The 17,917-nt window shown below is 52.6% G+C and overlaps 1 protein-coding gene across 3 annotated transcripts in view; it reads left to right on the top strand.

Annotated features, from left to right (window-relative positions):
* Positions 1-17,917, top strand: part of KSR2 (kinase suppressor of ras 2) — a 90,855-nt gene extending 72,938 nt beyond the window's left edge. For 2 of the 3 annotated variants that reach the window (XM_064727045.1, XM_064727043.1), the window contains 5 exons: positions 2,408-2,541; positions 6,310-6,441; positions 9,210-9,339; positions 10,828-10,961; positions 12,746-17,917. In XM_064727045.1, the coding sequence (XP_064583115.1) occupies positions 2,408-2,541; positions 6,310-6,441; positions 9,210-9,339; positions 10,828-10,961; positions 12,746-12,752 (537 nt within the window). In that variant the 3' untranslated portion in view covers positions 12,753-17,917. Of the gene's footprint in view, positions 1-2,407; positions 2,542-6,309; positions 6,442-9,209; positions 9,340-10,827; positions 10,966-12,745 lie in introns of those variants that run through there. The other variant, XM_064727044.1, reaches the window with a different exon arrangement.

The following is a 17,917-nucleotide window of genomic DNA, read 5'->3' as shown; positions in this document are numbered from 1 at the left end:
GCTGCTCCGTGTGGGTTTCGAGGATGAGGCTGAGACATCCTTGTTTTCTGCAGCTGCTGCCTGTTGGGAACAGGTTGGAAACCTCCAAGTCTGTGGTGTTGAGAGGAAGAGAGAGGTTTTGTATCCACCCCAGATCCCTGGAGGAATTAGCAGAGCTCCAAATGCTCTCCCTGTGCACCAAAGGGAATTCCTGGAGAAGTCCCCAATGCCATGACCCAACCACATGGCCCATTCCTGCTGAGGAGCAGCAGATTCCCACCCTTCCCACCTTTCCCCAGCAGATATTTTGAGGGATTTGGAAGTGGTGGGTGTCAGGAAGGGAAATCCCAACACCTTGGTTGGGGTGGGATTGGAGCTGCATTTTCCGGAGGCTTCGGATTTTCTGCACAGTCACAGCAGCTGTTTGGTTTTATCCTTTGAGTCCTGGAATGTGACGGGAGAGCTGCTCAGCCCCTTGGATCGGTGGGTGCAAGGTTATCCCGAGATCCTCGGGAGGGGGAGGATGATTTATCCCGGGAAGGGGAGGAAGGCTCCTCCCGGGAGCGGTGCCGGCAGAGGGAGCTGGCTTTTCACACAGCCCAGCACATGAAGGCGTTCCTGGCCCCAGAGAGTTTCCTCAGGGACCATCCCAGGGGCTGAGGTGGCAGGGCTGGAATTTGCAGTGGGATCTGCACGGAGCCAGGTGAGGGATTGGGGTTTGCCCAGGGAAATTCCCTCCAGCAAAGGCCGGGCTGTGTTTGGTGATTCCATGGGGATGAGCTCCATGGATGTGGGAGCGAGGTCCTGGTGCTGCTCTGGGATCCCATCACCCTCAAACAATGGGAAGGGGCTGCAGAGCATTCCCGGGGCACTGGGGCTCATCCATGCACTGCACCTGGCCAGGGAAACATTGGAATGCTGCTCCTTGCTCCACCCTGGCACTTTCTGGAGGTGACAGTGACATTTGAAAGCCGATTTTTTTAAACCTCATCATTATTTCGTGTGCTGGGAAATGGAGACCCCTAATTAATCCCGGTGCCTGGAACGGTCCTGGCATCCAGCCCCAAATCCTTTCCTTCCTCCAGCATCCCTTGGCAGAAGCTCTGTAGGATTTTCTCCCCACCGGGTGCAGTGAAACTCCCATATCTTGCTGGGTTGGGGTGTTTTTCTGTTTGTTTTCCCACTTTTTCCAGATGGTGGAATTTGGATTGGGCTTCTGGCTCCACATCAGCCGCCAGCTTAAAAATAAATTCATCTCGCACAGCCTGCGTGCTTAATGATGATAGATGAAAAGATGAGACTCAGGATGGATGGATCCCCATGGAATTCCAGTTAATAAATCCCCCTTTTTCCAGTGCCAGACAACCAATATTCCCTCTTAAGCAACAGTTTGCCGGCCTGTTGGCCATTGATCCTCCAGCAGCATCCTGCAGATCAAGTTTTCCCCGAGTCTGCTTAGGAGAGTGAAAAGTGGGACAGCATGAAAATCCCTGCTGAAGTTGGGATAAATGTGCTTTATCCCCCTCCCCGTTCCCAGAATGATCCCGCCGAGCTGAACATCCGCCACGCGGAGCTGCCGGCAGTCTGCTTGATTTGCCGAGGCTAAACAGGAGAGTTTGGATTTCCCACCCATGGCCTTTTTGTGCCTCATTAGCACTAATTTTAATTAACCGCCGAGCAGTTTTTCCTGGGGGGAAGGAATTAAGGCAGGACTCCTGCGAGGCGCCCGTTTCCAGGCGGATGGGGCCGTCGGAAGCGCCGGTGGGGCTGTGGGGAGCGGTGAATTATTACCCTCCTCTGCCAGCCCCCAAAAACACAGAGGCAGAAACATCATCACCATCCATTTCCCAGCAGAGGGTTCCAGGGAAGCGGCTGCGGGGTGGGTTTGCTGCTCATTTTTCCTGTGGAATCAATTAATCAGGAAAATGAGCGGGCGCCGTGGCAGCTGGGACACCCACTCCACAATCCCATCTCCCTCCAGGAGCCCATCCCTTCCAAGCACTTTTCCTTCCTTCAGGGCCCTTTGGGGACATGGTACAGCCTGGATGTGCCGTGGTGGCTCATGGATCCCATGGGAATGCCACTTGGATGTTCCATGGTGGCTCATGGATGCCACCTGGATGTGCCGTGGTGGCTCATGGATGCCATGGGAATGCCACGTGGATTGTGCTGTGGTGGCTTATGGATCCCATGGGAATGCCACCTGGATGTGCCATGGTGGCTCATGGATGCCACCTGGATGTGCCATGGTGGCTCATGGATGCCATGGGAATGCCACCTGGATGTGCCGTGGTGGCTCATGGATGCCACCTGGATGAGCTCTGGTGGCTCACGGATCCCACGGGAATGCCACCACTCTGGCGTTATCCTGCCCATTTGTGCCGCTTGTGTAACCTCAGGGTGTTTTCCTCTCTCTGTCCCACCCCAGGGAATGGGATACCTGCATGCCAAGGGCATCCTCCACAAGGATCTCAAATCCAAGAATGTCTTCTACGACAATGGGAAGGTGGTGATCACCGACTTCGGGCTCTTCAGCATCTCCGGGGTTCTCCAGGCAGGCAGGTAGGAGGGCATGGACACTCTGGGGCTCCTCCCTGTGCCCTAAACCTGGGAACAATCCCAAAAAATCCCTCTCCAAGTGCTTCTCTGTGTCCCTAGCCTTTGAGATGGAGGTCAAGAGGCCTTTGAGTGTTGTGGGGCTGCTCTGTTTGAAGGGAGTTGGGTTTGATCCATAGGAAGGAACACGATGCCGTGTGTGAGCCTCTGGAATTTTGGCTCAGAGAGGCAGATTGTGCCCCTTGGACCAACCTCTTCCCATGGGATGCATCACTGCCATGGCCAAACCCCCCTGCAGCCAGCCAGGAGATGCTGCTGTGGCAGCAGGGCTGGTTCATGCCTTGGCTTTTCCCTTTCCATCGTTATAAATCCCTGGCATCTGCTCCATCCCCTGCCTGGATTGAGTGATGCCATCCCTGTGCTGTCCCCACTCCAGTGACATTTTGGGACTCACCGACATCTGGCCACGGTGTCTGTGCTGGGCATGGAGCAGGACGTGGACAATGAGAGCTAAGCTTGGGATTTTCACAACACTGTGACATTTTGGGGTCTCGGAGGGTTTAAATCTGAAGGTTTTGGTAAATTTTCCTTATTAAATTTCTTTTCCTGATGCTTTGGGAGGGCTTTCCAGCTGTAGGAATGGCAGGGAGAGGCGTTCCAGCAGCTGTGGAAAGGAAGGAAAGCAAAGCTGGGGTGGAAAAAGGAAACAGAAGCAGAGAAGGAAGAACAGAAATTATATTTTCCATTTCTAAGTGGGGAATAAGAACATTGCTGATTTTTCCCACCTTTCCTACTAAATCCTTTGTGTTGGATTTCCTTCTAAACCCTTTGTTGGGAACAGCACAGCCCAAGCTTGGGCAGTTTTCTCCTGGTCCTTCCATCTCCATGGCAAAGATACTCAGGAGATAAAAAGCACTTTGGAAATGATGGATTTTTCCCCAATTTCCCAGTGATTATTTCAAAGGATTAAAGGAAATGGCAGTGGCCGCCTCTCTCCATCCCACACTCCCAGATTTTCCACTCTGCCTGGACGAATATCAACGGATTTCAGCACAAACTTGGCCAAAAACTTTGGAAAGGCAGGAAATCAGGATCTCCTGGTCCAAAGTGGGATTTGCCTCTGGTTTGGCAGCTGGGCGGGGGGTTTGGGATTCAGGGGCTGCCAGGAGGAAGGGACAGCTCATTCCAGCAGGGAATGAGGATTTGGGCAAAACAGCCCAAGCTTTGGCAGGAATCTTTGCTGTGAAGGTCAGGGATGCTCCAGAGATGGGATGAGAAATGGGGGAATGGGGTTTCTGAGGAGGTGGCCGATGTGTGGTCACCTCTGCCCAAGATTGGGATGTCCCTTGTGGGGTCAAAATCCAGGAGATGGCCAGGAAAGCAAGACTGGAGAGAAATGAGCAGAGTTTTGCTGGAAAAATGGAGAAAATGGGAAAATTTGTGCCCTGGGCTGCTGGCAGCAGATGTTTTCTGCTGGAGGAGAGCTGAGAGGAGAGCAGGGATCCACAGCCACCATGAATTTTGGAACAGGAAGTGTCTGCAAAAATTCCCCTTTTCAGGGTGGGTTTTTGCTGGTTTTGGTGTCTCTCAGATGAAGACAGGAGATAAATCCCAATTTTGGGTCCTTAGAGGCTTGGAAAACATCTGTTGGGAAGGAAGCCAATTTTTGGAGGTCAGGTTAAGGATGGTGACATTTCTTCAGCCGATTTCGCTGGGGTTAAACCACTTCCTGCAGAGATTTGGTGACTTGGGGGTCTCACCCTGCTGAAATCAGATTTATTCCTCCTTTATTTAAATGTCCTTGGGCTCAGTGGGGATAAGGAGGGTGGAGAGGAGCCATGGACACCACAGAGGAGACAGAGAGGATGGAGAGGAGCCATGGACACTCCAGAGGGAATAAGGGGGATGGAGAGGACCTCTGGACACCCCAAGGGGGACAAGGAGGCTTCATCAGCATTTTCCTGGAGTAACAGTGTCCCTCCCTGGGGAAGGAGTCCCTCTGGTCACAGCCAGACCTGTGACTGGGAATGGGAATGGCTTTGCAGGCAGGAGGATCTGGATTGTGCCACTTTGGGATCATGAGCCAGCTTTGAGGTGGAACCCCATCCCTGGATGGTTTCCCATGGGATTTTGGCCCCAGGCTGACATTCAGGAGGACAATGACCCCACAGCCATCCCTTAACCCTGTTCATCCCCATCTTTGGGAGGGTTCCAGGGAGAAATTCCTGGCAGGAGCCAGTCCAAGGTGACGTGGGACAGGTTTGTTCCCTCCTGCTGCTGAACCTGGGCTCAGACACACCATGATGCAGCCTCAGGTGTCACCACCCCTGGTGATCCAGGGATTTTGAAGCCAGCAGTGTATCCCAGGTGCCTGCTGGAGGATGTAAAGGATGGAGGAGTCACCAATGTCATCCTCAGCCGTTGGCCAAAGGATTCCAGTGGATTTATCCCAAGCAGAGAGAGCCTGGGGAGGTGGAGGAAAGACAGACAGATAAGGTGAAATGAGGGGTTGTTATAAAGCCAGGCTGGTCCCTTGGGAGGTACCATTGGAGGCTTGGACTTGGAGGGGCTGTTTTGGGGCCAAATACCTGAAAACACCAATTCTTTAGGCTGTTACTTTAGGATGGTTTGCTCAGAAGAGGCTCTTTGTGGTGCCCAGTCCAAATTCCTGCTCCAACCACGGTGAGGCCTCTGGGGGAATTCATCCCCACTTTTTGACCACCAAACTCCCAAAAAACTCACTTCCTTTTCAAACCAGGACACCCCTGGTTCCTTTAAGAGATTTTGGTGCAAAGAGCACAGCAGGAGCCCCAGCAGACCCTACATCCCCAGCCTGGGAGAGCCAAAGTTCCCCTAAAACACCATTCTGTGACCCAGTATTGTCCCGCTGCCTGGGCAGGGACATTTGTCAGAGCAGGGTTAATACCTGAGTTTGCAAAGATGATGTGGGGAAAACCAGGCTTAAAAACCTTGTGAAGAGGGTGGGAAGCTGGGGATGTGGTGTGCCCTGGTGTATCCACAGCTCCAGCTCCACGTCCCAGCAGGAACCACCATCCAATTTTGTCCTGCTGCCTGGCAGGGACATTTCTCAGAGCAGGGTTAATACCTGAGTTTGCAAAGATGATGTCGGAAAACCAGGCTTAAAAACCTTGGGAAAAAGGTGGGAAGCTGGGGATGTGGTGGTGTAGTGCCCTGGGGTACCCACACCCATCCAGCTCCATGTTCTGGCAGGAAACACCATCCAATTTTGTCCTGCTGTCCGGACAGGAACAACTTTGCCAACATTTCCAGAGCAGGGGTAAAACCTGACTTTGCAAGGATGATGTGGGGAAACCAGGCTTAAAAACCTTGGGAAGAGGTGGGAAGCTGGGGATGTGGTGGCCTGGTGTATCCACAGCTCCAGCTCCATGTTCTGGCAGGAAACACCATCCAATTTTGTCCTGCTGCCTGGCAGGGACATTTCTCAGAGCAGGGTTAAAACCTGACTTTGCAATGATGGTGTGGATAAAACCAGGCTTAAATCCCTGTGAGGAGGGTGGGCAGCTGGGTCTGTGGTGGTGCTGTGCTCCAGGGTACCCACGGCTCCAGCTCCATGTTCCAGCAGGAACCACCATCCAATTTTGTCCTGCTGCCTGGCAGGGACATTTCTCAGAGCATGGTTAAACCCTGACTTTGATGTGGGTAAAACCAGGTTGAAATCCCTGTGAGGAGGGTGGGCAGCTGGGTCTGTGGTGATGCTGTGCCCCAGTGTCCCCACGGCTCCGTGTCCCACAGGAGGGAGAACAAGCTGCGCATCCAGAACGGCTGGCTGTGCCACCTGGCCCCCGAGATCATCCGGCAGCTCTCGCCCGACACCGAGGAGGACAAGCTGCCCTTCTCCAAGCACTCGGATGTCTTTGCACTGGGGTGAGTCCTGGGACAGGGATCTGGCCTGGTTGGGGCAGGTGGGAGCTGCTCAGGGCTCAGGAGGGGATGAGGATGCTCTTGGTTTGTCCCAAATCCAAGGGATGGAATTCCCATCGCTGGGCTGGATGAACCTTCCAGCTTCGAGAAATTCTGAGTGGAAGCATCCCTAAATCACCAAATCTCCCTGTTTTAGACCAGGCTGGCTCTGAGTAATGGGAACCAGAATATCCTGAGGATGCCAGCCTGGAGAGTCCAATTCTCTCTAAATTACCAAATTCTCCTGTTTTGCACCAAAATGGTGCTTGGCAATGGGATCCAGAGTATCCTGGGAATGCCAGCCTGGCATCATCTCTCCCCTGCACCTTCCTGGGGCAGGTGCCAATGAGAAGGTGCTTGGATGATGGAGATGTCAAAGGTTGGGGACACAGCTCTGGAGCCCCTGGACACCTCAATTCTCTCTAAATGACCAAATCTTCCTGGTTTGGCCATGGTCATGGTGGCTCCAGGGAATGGGATCCAGAACATCCTGGGAATACCAGCCTGGATTCATCTCCCCTGCACCCTCCTGGGGTGGGAACTGATGAGAAGGCGCTTGGATGATGATGGATGGGATGCCCAACGTTGGGGACACAGCTCTGGAGCCCCTGGACACCCCAATGTCCCTCTCCAGCCACTGCAGAGGGCTGGTGGTGGCGCCAGCTCTACGAGCAGTTGCCAAAAGCCAAGAAAAATGAGAATTCCTAAGTTTTCCTCAGCAAACCAGCTCATTCCTCCTGCCCTTTTTCTGCCCACAAACCTCCCTGAGGGCACGAGCCCAATTCCACCCCGCTAAACCTTTCCCAAACCCTTTCCTCTTTACCCAGAGGATTAATTTTCTCACGGATACCTCGAAGGCTGTGGGATTAGGGAGCGTGGGCCCGTTATCCGAGGCAATATTCCCATCAAACCCGCAGTAATTACAGCTGGAAGGGTCTGGCTCTTTTATTTTGTGCCCTCCCTGAGGTACAACTTCAGCACAGAAATAAAGAGGTAATTAAAGGATCGTATCCAACTAAGTGAGAGTGGGTGGGGAGACGTAATTTTCCCTTTTTTTCCCTCAGTTGTGGGAAAAATGGAAAGCGTGAGTTTCCTGAAAAGATGAAAAGGTTTCCCCACGTTTTCCCTCTTTCTTGTTTCTGCTGCCCTCCATCAAGCCTGGGTGGCTCAGGGATGATCCTGAGGGGTCGCTTCACTCCAGGGATTTGGGTATCAGGGACAGCAAGAGGAAAAAATCTTTTAAAGATGACAAATCTCCCAGTGAGAAACTGAATTAACGCCTTGGATGTGTTAAATCCAATCTGAGGGTTCTTGGATGCTCCCCCCTGAGGATTTTGTCCTGTGCCCAAGCCCCCCCTTCCTCTGCACCCACATCATTCTCCCATATTCACTTTTTTTGAGATTTCCAGCCAAACTGCGCAAAATTAGAATTCCAATTCCCAAAATCAGGGAGCTTCCCTAACCGGGAGGAATCTTTCATATATCAGATAGATTTTTTCCACCCTGGTGTCATTTTAACCCTGGGTTTTGATCCTTTTAGTGGTCACGAGGGAGGGAAAAGCAGGTCCAGGGAATCTGCCTTGGACAATGGGGCTGGCATTGTGGGAATCCAGGCTCATCCAGGCTCCGGGTGCCAGAAAATGATGATGCAAAACTTCCAGGCATCAGCGGGGGCGGAAAACCACAGGGGTGCCCACCGGTGATGCCCTGGTTTTGGGATATTCCCTTGGATCTGGGATTCCTCACGGAAAAGAGGGCTTGGCTTAGCAATGAGAGCAGGAGCAGATGGCCCGGGCTTCACGTGGCCATCACCTGGTGAGGACACCTGGGATGGGTCATGGCACGGGTTTTTGGAGCTTGGAGAGCTTTTTGGAGGAGAAAAAGGGAAAAGGTGGAGTGAAAGTGAATTCTTAAGCTCGTCCCTTCCCGGAATTCTGCTGGAGGGGCAGCTGCATCCCCACCATCCTCTCTTCAGCTGCTGCATCCAGGTGGGACAATCCCACTTGATGGCTTTGCCTGGGCCTCCATCAGCCTCTGTCCTCCTTCCCACTAGTTGGGATCTCCCCTGGTGGGAATCAGGGCTCGCTCCAGGAAAATGGGAGAGGTGACACCTCTGTATCGAGGAGCACCTCTGGGATGAAGCATCTCCTGGATGGTTCTGGAGCAGGGAGAGAGGCTCTGCAGTGTCACCCACATCCAATCTGCTCTGATTGGATGTGGGTGACACTGCACCCACATCCAATCCCTGCATCCAAAGGATTGGATGTGGGTGCAGTGTCTGGACACCTCCCCATTGTCACAGGCATTTTTTATGAAAAATCTTTTCTTTAGGATTTTTTCTTCCTGAGAAGCTGAGAGGCCTCAGGAACAAAATGTAAACAATGATTATCTGCTGCTGTGGAATGCAACAAGTAGATCTTTGATTGGTCTATGTTGGTTGTTTCTAATTAATGGCCAATCACAGTCAGCTGGCTCAGACTCTCTGAGACAGAAGCTTTTGTTATCATTCTTTCTTTTTCTATTCTTAGCCAGCCTTCTGAGGAAATCCTTTCTTCTATTCTTTTAGTATAGTTTTAATATAATATATATCATAAAACAATAAATCAGCCTTCTGAAACATAGAGTCAGATCCTCATCTCTTCCCTCATCCTCACACCCCTGTGAGCACTGTCACACCCCATCCTGAGTCCCTGCTGGCTGCTCCATCTCTGATCCCCAGTGTCTCCCAACAGCACCATCTGGTACGAGCTGCACGCCCGGGAATGGCCCTTCAAGACGCAGCCAGCGGAGGCGATCATCTGGCAGGTGGGGAGAGGGATGAAGCCCAACCTCAGCCAGATTGGGATGGGCAAGGAGATCTCGGTAGGTGCTGTGGGGGTGTGCATGGACTGGGACATGGCTGGTGGGGCCCTTGGAAAACCCTCTGGATCTGCTGATCTCACCCAGCCAGGCTTGGTCCTGCTGCTGAGCTCAGCTCAAACGTTCCCTTTGCTCCAGCCCTTCCCAAGGATATGGGGATGGAGATGGGTGCTCGTGGGATGGACACCCCCCCTTCATCCCAGCCTTTTGTGGGGATGTGGGGATGCAAATGGGGGTCTCATGGGTTGGACACATTCCCTCCATCCCAGCCTTTCCCAAGAATCTGGTGATGGCAATGGGATCCTCATGGGATGGAGACATCCCTTCCATCCCGGCCCTTCCCAAGAACCCAATGATGGAGATGGTCCATCCCAATCCTTAACAAGAACCCAGTAAGGCAGACAGATCCTCATGGGATGGATATGTTCCCTCCATCCCATCCCTTCCCAAGGAATCTGGTGATGGAGATGGCTCTTCATGGGATGGACATATCCCTTCCATCCCAGTCCTTCATGAGAATTCAGTGATGGAAATGGCTCCTTATGGGATGGAAACATTTCCTCATCTCAACCCTTCGCAAGGACCCAGTGATGAAGATGGCTCCTCATGGGCTGGGCACATCCCCTGCATCCCAGCCTTTCCCAAAAATCCAGTGGTGAAGATGGGTGCTCATGGGATGGACACATCCTCCCCATCCCAATCCTTAACAAGAACCCAGTAATGGAGACAGATCCTCATGGGATGGATTCATCTCCATGACCTCCATCCCAGCCCTTCGTGAGAATTCAGTGTTGGAAATGGGATCTTCATGGGATGGATGTGTTCCCTTCATCCCAGCCCTTCCCAAGGATGTGGTGATGGAGATGGCTCCTCACGGGCTGGGCACATCCCCTGTATCCCAGCCTTTCCCAAAAATCCAGTGGTGAAGATGGCTCCTCATGGGATGGACACATCTCTTCCATCCCAACCCTTCATGAGAATTCATTGATGGAAATGGGATCCTCATGGGATAGACCCATCCCTTCCATCCCAGCCCTTCCCAAGGATGTGCTGATGGAGATGGATCCTCATGAGATGGACTCATCTCCTTCATCCCAGCCCTTTGCAAGGAGGTAGTGATGGAGATGGGTCCTCATAGGATGAATTTGTCTCCTCCATCCCAGTCCTTCCTGAGAATCCAGTAATGGAAATGGCTCCTCATGGGATGGATATGTCTCCTCCATCCTCCTCTCTTTCTAAGAATCTAGTGATGGAAATGTCTCCTCATGGGATGGAAACATTCCCTCCATCCCAGCCTTGCCAAGGGTGTGCTGATGGAGATGGGATCCTCATGGGATGGACACATCCCCTCCAATCCAGCTGTTCCCAAGGATGTGCTGATGGAGACGGGCTCCTTTGGGGGTGACGGTTGTGGTGGGAGTGGGCCTGGCTCAATTCCTGCTGGGAGAAGGCCTGGCTGGGTTTCCTGACACTCTCTCCCTGTGGCTCCAGGACATCCTGCTGTTCTGCTGGGCCTACGAGCAGGAGGAGAGGCCCACCTTCACCAAGCTCATGGACATGCTGGAGAAACTGCCAAAGCGCAACCGCCGCCTTTCCCACCCGGGGCACTTCTGGAAGTCGGCTGAGTAAGTCCCCATCCCTGCCCTATTCCCAGATTCCATGGACTGATCCCTTCTTCTCCCATGGCAAAATCCTGCTTTGTTCCGCTGCTTTGGCTTAGTCACATCCCTGTGCTCCAGGAAACGGCATCAGAGGGTCCCCAGTTGGGATTTTGGAGTCTGCCCTGTTGGGAACAGCAGGCAAAACGCAGAGCAATCACTTAGAAACTCATTTTCCTCCCCGGAATTTGTCATGTTGTGACAAACAGAACCGAAATCTCTCCCATGCGGGGGTGGCGTTCACGGGAGGGATTTTTCCTGCTCCCAGCGTGCATCCCCAGAGGCTGGGAATGGGGATGGATGGAGGGGAGGAGATGTCAGCTCAGGGAGAGAAGTGAGGACATTTTAGGGGGTCAGGGACCACTCTTTGTCTCCTTACAGAGTGTGGGAGATGCCCATTTCCCCTGCTGCTGATAACAAACTGCATTTCTTCCTTCTCTGGGCGGCTCCAAGAGTGTCTGGAATGTCCCCAGTGCCACTCCCTGTCCCTTGGGGCTGCCGAGAGCAGCGCAAAGCCCGCGGCCAGGTGGCCCTCAAGGCGCCCGGAACGGGAGATGTTAATCAGGAGCGGAGTTAATTCCCAAGCCACGCTCCGAGCAGGCACCAGGGCGGCTCCGGAGGATGCCGGGCCCCCAGGCAGCTGCGGAATCGCTCCGCTGGCTTTGGGAATGTTTTTTCCAGTCTCTGAGCCACGCTCTGCCCGCCCCGGGCTGGGGCTGCCCCGCAGCTCCCCGTTAATTACCGGCCCAATCTTTTGCTAATCAGGATGTTCCAGCTCGGCTTTGCACGGCAGCTGATTCCTTCCACAGCGACTCGGCTCTGGCTGTCGTTCCTGTTAGGTCCTGGAAGGTTCCTGTTAGGTCCTGTTAGATCCAGGAATCCTGGCTGTGCACAGGGATGAGCTGGCTGTGGTACCCCATCCCTGCATCCAAGGGATTGGAGCACAAACCCGAGGGATCCTGGATGCACAGGGATGGGAGTGGTACCCAAGGAGCCCTTTCCCCTCTGGATGATGCTCCTGGATGCACAGGGATGGGAGTGGTACCCAAGGAGCCCTTTCCCCTCTGGATGATGCTCCAGGAGCCAGGCAGGGATGGCAGGGAGGTGCAGGAGTTCAGGGTGAGAGGAATGGCGGAATTGTCTTTCCAAACATACTCTGTGTCTGCTGGTAGATAAAACCAGCTCTGGGAGATAAAAGAAACAATGGGAAGGATTCCGCTGATTGACGAACGGAAAAAGAGATTTGCCTTTAGAAATAAACTTAAGGTTTGCTGAGAAACGAAATTAGACGTTGTGAGATGAAAGAAACAATGGGGAAGAAAAAGCCCTAATTTCCATAAGAATTAAAAATTTAAAGGGAGGGTTATACCTTAGGGGGAGTCTTTGGTATCAGGTGTTCTGGAAAGTCTGAACCTCTCAAGTACCTTAGAAATGGGGAAAGAGAGAAGGGAAATGCAGCCGGGAAATTGAGATAAAAAGGGAAAAAAAATTGGAGAGATCCCAGGGGAATGCCCCATGGCCTCTCCCTTTATTGGAATAAAGCCAGAAAGGACTCCTCTGTCTCCTTTTTGGACATAAACACATAAACACCCTCTGGTGTTTGTGGATTAATTTTCCTAATGAGGGTTTCTCCCGGTGGTTTTGGGATCAGCTCCGTGGCAAAGCTCTTCCAGGAGGGATTTTTCCCAAATATCTTCCCCGCAAACCCCCAGGTTCCCCAGGGCTGACTCTGCTCCTTGTGTCCCCTCCAGGCTGTGACGGGAGGAGTTGTGGGACGGTGCCTTCCTCCCCCAGCGGGTCTCCTCTTCCTCTCCGCTTCCCACCCTGCGCTACGGAGGAGCAGCGGGGCCGACAGCGAGCCGGGACAGGACCGGGATCTTCTCCCTCGGCGTTTCTGCATCCCGGGAATCCTCCGGCACCGGGATCTTCTCCCGGGGCGTTTCTGCATCCTGGGAATCCTCCGGGAGCCGGAGCAGCCCCGGCTGCGGTGGGATGGGGACAGCGGGCGGCTCTGCGTGCGCAGCCGGTGGCTCTGGGGACAGAACCCCGACCACAGGACAATGACTTCAGTTTGTCCCCCCAGGGCTCCTCTGATCCCCATCCAGCGCTCACGACGATGCTCGGCTGGGGAGGGCTCGTTCTCGGCTCTCTGCGGGTTTCTTTAATTCCCTTTATTTATTTCTTTGCGGTTTTGTCATGAAAAAAGGGGGAATGTCGCTGATTCATGAGTTTGTGCCCGGATCCTGCGGGGCCAGGGAGTGCCACTGCCATTAGCTGCTCCCCGCGGGGAAATGCATCTGTCCCGCTGCCCCCGCAGCCCCTCCGTGGGCAGCGCTGACCTTTCACAAGTGGCTTCTCTCCCTCTTACGTGTCCCCCCGCGGGTCTCCCTGCCAGCGGGACACGGCTCCGCGTTCCCGGTAATTTATCTGTCTCCTCATTCCCGTTAATTTATCCCGTTAATTTATCCCGTTAATTCATCAGCCGGCCCTGCCCCCTCCCTCTCCATCCCTGCCCTGCTCCTGCCTTTGCTCCTCATTCCCCAGATCCCAGGTTTGGGGCTGCTCTGGTGTGACGGTGTTCACAGGGGTTTTCAGATTGGGGAAGAGATGAGGATCTGACTCCATGCTTCAGAAGGCTGATTTATTGTTTTATGATATATATTACATTAAAACTGTACTAAAAGAATAGAAGAAAAGGTTTCATCAGAAGGCTGGCTAAGAATAGAATAGGAAAGAATGAATAACAAAAGCTTGTGTCTCAGACAGAGAGTCTGAGCCAGCTCACTGTGATTGGCCATTAATTAGAAACAACCACATGAGACCAATCACAGATGCACCTGTTGCATTCCACAGCATAAGATAATAATTGTTTACATTTTGTTCCTGAGGCCTTCCAGCTTCTCAGGAGGAAAAATCCTAAGGAAAGGATTTTCCATGAAAGATGTCTGTGACACTCTGGGCTGGGCATCAGCTGGGATTGGGATCCATCCCCTCTCCTGTGGCTCATTCCTGCAGCTGGGAATGCAGGCAGGCTCTGGTTGTACAGAGCAGCTCCCTGCCCCACTCTGGGCTATCTCAGCCACCCAGGACCATTTCCCTCATCTCCCATCAGCCAAATCCCAGAGTTTCCCCAAAAATTCTCCCTGGGAGCTGCTGTTTCCACCTGAATTCCACGTGCTGGTGTTTCCCTCTCCTCCCCCAGCTTGGATGGGCCCTCCAGCCCCTCGGATGAGCTGTCAGATGAGAGCAAATTGCATTCCCAGGCTCTCATGCAGCATAATTGCTTGACAGGAACCATCCCAGATAATTCAATTGTAGTCTCAGTTCGCTTTAATTTGGAGCCGTGACGAGGCTTTGCAAACCCAGCCAGCCCTGCTTTGTCTGGCTGCTGCTCCAGCTCCTCCTCGCTGGTGCTGGGAGTGCTTTAGCATAAGTAAATGAACATTAGTAACTTAATTGCAGCTGGGATGAGATGGGAGTTTAATTGTGGGGGTATTAAAATCCCCATGCGTGCACGTGTGAGAATTCCAGGGTGGGCAGGAGCAGGGAGGGGTGGATCCAGCCCTGAAAGGATCTGAAGGAGTCTCCTGGTGATGTTTTTGGGATGGGAGGCAGCGCAGGGAGCTGGGATGGGGCAGGATGACTTTAGGGGTTGAGCCCTCATTTGGGTTAATTGTTCCTTGCTCCAGCAGCAAATCAGGGGTTCCTCAGTCAGGGCTCATCCCAGCTCTTCCCTGCCTTTCACCCCAGCCCAGCCTGCAGCACCCATGGCCTGGGCTGTCCCTGCTCTCCCCAGCTGTCCCTGTTCCCCTCAAGGGTGTCCCTGTCCCCCCAAGTGTCCCTCTGCACCTGTGCCACCAACCTTGCACTAAAACCTCGGGGTCTCTCTGAGCTCTCACCAATGCCTTCACCTGTGCTGCTTCCATCCTCTGGGGGAGGCACAAAATCCCCTCTCCAGAAGTTTTGGGTACAGGGAGGTGTCACCATCCCCAAACCCCATCCAGAGGGAGCAGGGTCCTGCTGGCTCTGTGGGTTTGGGTTCTGAGCAGGTTTGGATTCCCAGGGGAGCAGGAGGCAGGGGAAGGTGTTGAAGGAGGAGGAGGAAGGTGACACCAGAGTGGTGCCCATCACTGGGGTGATGGATGTTGTGTGGTGGAAGGGACGAGGTCTCTCTTGCGGTCATTGTGGGTTTGCTCCTCGTGTCCCAGGTCCTCACCTTGGTGTCCCCCGTGGGGTCTCACAGCTGCTGGCAGATTCCTGATGGATTTTATGGCCAGGAGTGGAGGGAACAGTGAACTGAGGGGTGCTGGGTGTCAGGGCCTCCCTGGGCTGCAGCCTCAGCCACAGAACCATGGAATGGTTGGGTGGGAAGGACCTCAAATCCCATCCCATCCCACCCCTGTCATGGCAGGGACACCTCCCACTGTCCCAGGTGCTGCAATCCCCATCCAGCCTGGCCTGGGACACTGCCAGGGATCCAGGGGCAGCCCCAGCTGCTCTGGGAATTCCATCCCAGCCCCTCCCCACCTTCCCAGGGAACAATTCCATCCCAATATCCCATTTAACTCTGCCCTCTTTCACTTTCAAGCCATTCCCCTCGTCCTGTCTCATTCCCCTTTGGCCACACCCTTCTCCGCTGAATTTTGGGCATCTGGAAAAAACTAAATATCAGGAAGAAACGAAAAGAAACTAAATATTCCTACAGCCAACCTCTCCCTGCTCTGCAGCCTCTTCCTCCCCTCTCCCCTCGCTGTGGTGTCTCAGCCACAGGCACAGCACAATGGCATCAATTGTCCTGAATTTATCCCAAAGGAGCTCCGAGGAGCAGCTCCTTCCCTTCCATTCCAGTTGTCCAGGCTGCCACATTATTCCCTTCATTCCTCCTTAATTTTAAAGTCTTCATTATTCAAACAAAACCCCACCCACCAAACCAACAAATCTTATTGTTGCTGTTGTAGGTTGGGGTTTTTCTGACTCTGCCTTTGTGAAGGATATTTATATTTTTTTTCCTTTGGCCCGGTTTATAAATATCCAGCACTTCAGCAGGGAGGGAATGCAGGAGAAGCTCTCCACAACAGTTTTTAATGGGAGCTCTGAAGGATGAGAGGGTCCATCCCAAGCCAGGGCTGTTTCCAGCCGGGCTGGGCTTAGCTGGGCTCAGCTGCCTTTGAGATTGCAGGACCTCCCCCAGCCCCAGGGATGCTCTCACAGCCCAGGGATGCTCTCCTGGCCCAGCCCTGCTGCTCCATCCTCCCATCACCTCCCCTCTCTTCCCAGATCTCCCTGACTTTGCTGCTGCCCGAGGATTTTTCCAGCATTTTTCCAGCCCCGCGTTTGGGGCTGGGCTGTGTGGACTCTCCCAGAGGTGGCCCCAAAGCTCTGTGTGCTCCTTTGGCTGCTGAAGGATATTCCCTGCTCTGGTTTTTCCTTCTATTCCCCTTTTCCCCACGAATTCCTAAATCCTCGCTGAGCCCTGACCGGGCGATTTCTGGGAATGACGAGCTCAGAGTTTGGTCCCCATGACTTTTATCCCATCCTTGGCCGTGGCAAGAGCTGGGATGGTGCAGATTTGGGATGGATGGAGGCACAAATGAATGTCTGGGATGTGGAGGAGCTGCTCAGCCTTTCCCAGAGCACGGAATTATGGAATGGTTTGGGTTGGAAGGGAACTCAAACCTCATGGACAGGGGCATTTCCACACCCCAGGCTGCTCCAAGCCCCTGGCCTTGGGCACTGCCAGGGATCCAGGGGCAGCCACAGCTGCTCTGGGCACCTGTGCCTGCCCTCACCAGGAGAAGTCCCCTCCCAACACCCAGCCCAACCCCTCTTTGTGTGAATTTAGGATTCTATGGAAGAGCTGGTGCCTGGAACTCGGAGAAGGGCTCTGTGCTGAGCCCCTCTCTGCCCCCCAAGTGCCCTGAGTCAAGCCCTTCCTCCTTTCTTCATCCTTTATTTATTTTAAATTATTTGAATTTCATCGAATTTCTATGAATTTATTTAAATTTATTTGACTTTCTAGGAATTTATTTGAATTTATCTATTTTTGTTGCCAACAGAAACTCTTTGGGGGGGAAGCTTGGTCAGCTGCAAGCGCTGCCTTTAATTTCAGGTCCCTGTAAATTCCCATATTTCATTGCCTTGTACATAAGGTATATATGGATATATATACATATCTCTATATGTATGTATATAGATATATACAGACCTCAATCTTGTACAGTTTCCAACTGAACTCGCTGGCCTGCTTCGTTTTCTCCGTGGTAGTTTGCAGAATGAGCTGATTTTCAGTTCCCCTTTTCCTCCCTCCACCCCCTTTTTTTTCTTTTTATAAATATATATATAAATATAAATATATATATATATATATTTTGTTGTCGTCGTTGCAAAAAAAAAAAAAAAACACCTCCGGAAAAAAAGAAGCTGGTGAGAAATAAAAATATAAATCACCCCCACAAACTACTGAGAAAAACTAAAAAAAACCAAAAAAAAAAGGAATTTCTGAGAAAGGCACGATGGATTCTCCCCGCTGTAAATTTGTACAGGAACATTTCTAACGTTTTCTACACTTGAAGAAAGTAATTTCTAATTTCCGCTGTCTGGCTGGGTGCGAATCTCTGGGACCTGCAGACCTGGATAGCCATTTGTTCCCGTGGTTTCTTGTGCAGTGTTTGGTGAGGTGACAGTGTATGAATTATTTATGCCAATAAAAAGAAAAAAAAAAAAAGACCAAAAAACTAAAAAAAAAACAAAACACATTTGAAAAAACCTTGTGCTGCTCCGTGTCCTCTCCATGGTGGGGTCGGGATGAGTCCATCAGAGGTTTGGGAGCATCTCAGCGTGGTCCAGAGCTGCCAAATCCCTTTTTCCTTCCCATCCCAGCCCTTTGGGGATTATAATTCCGAGGATGGGAGCTGCAGCAGCAC

Source organism: Zonotrichia leucophrys, chromosome 15, assembly GCF_028769735.1.
Source record: "Zonotrichia leucophrys gambelii isolate GWCS_2022_RI chromosome 15, RI_Zleu_2.0, whole genome shotgun sequence".
NCBI lineage: Eukaryota > Metazoa > Chordata > Aves > Passeriformes > Passerellidae > Zonotrichia > Zonotrichia leucophrys.
The sequence above is the reverse complement of the archived record's forward strand: the minus strand, read 5'-3'. Positions and strand labels throughout refer to the sequence as shown.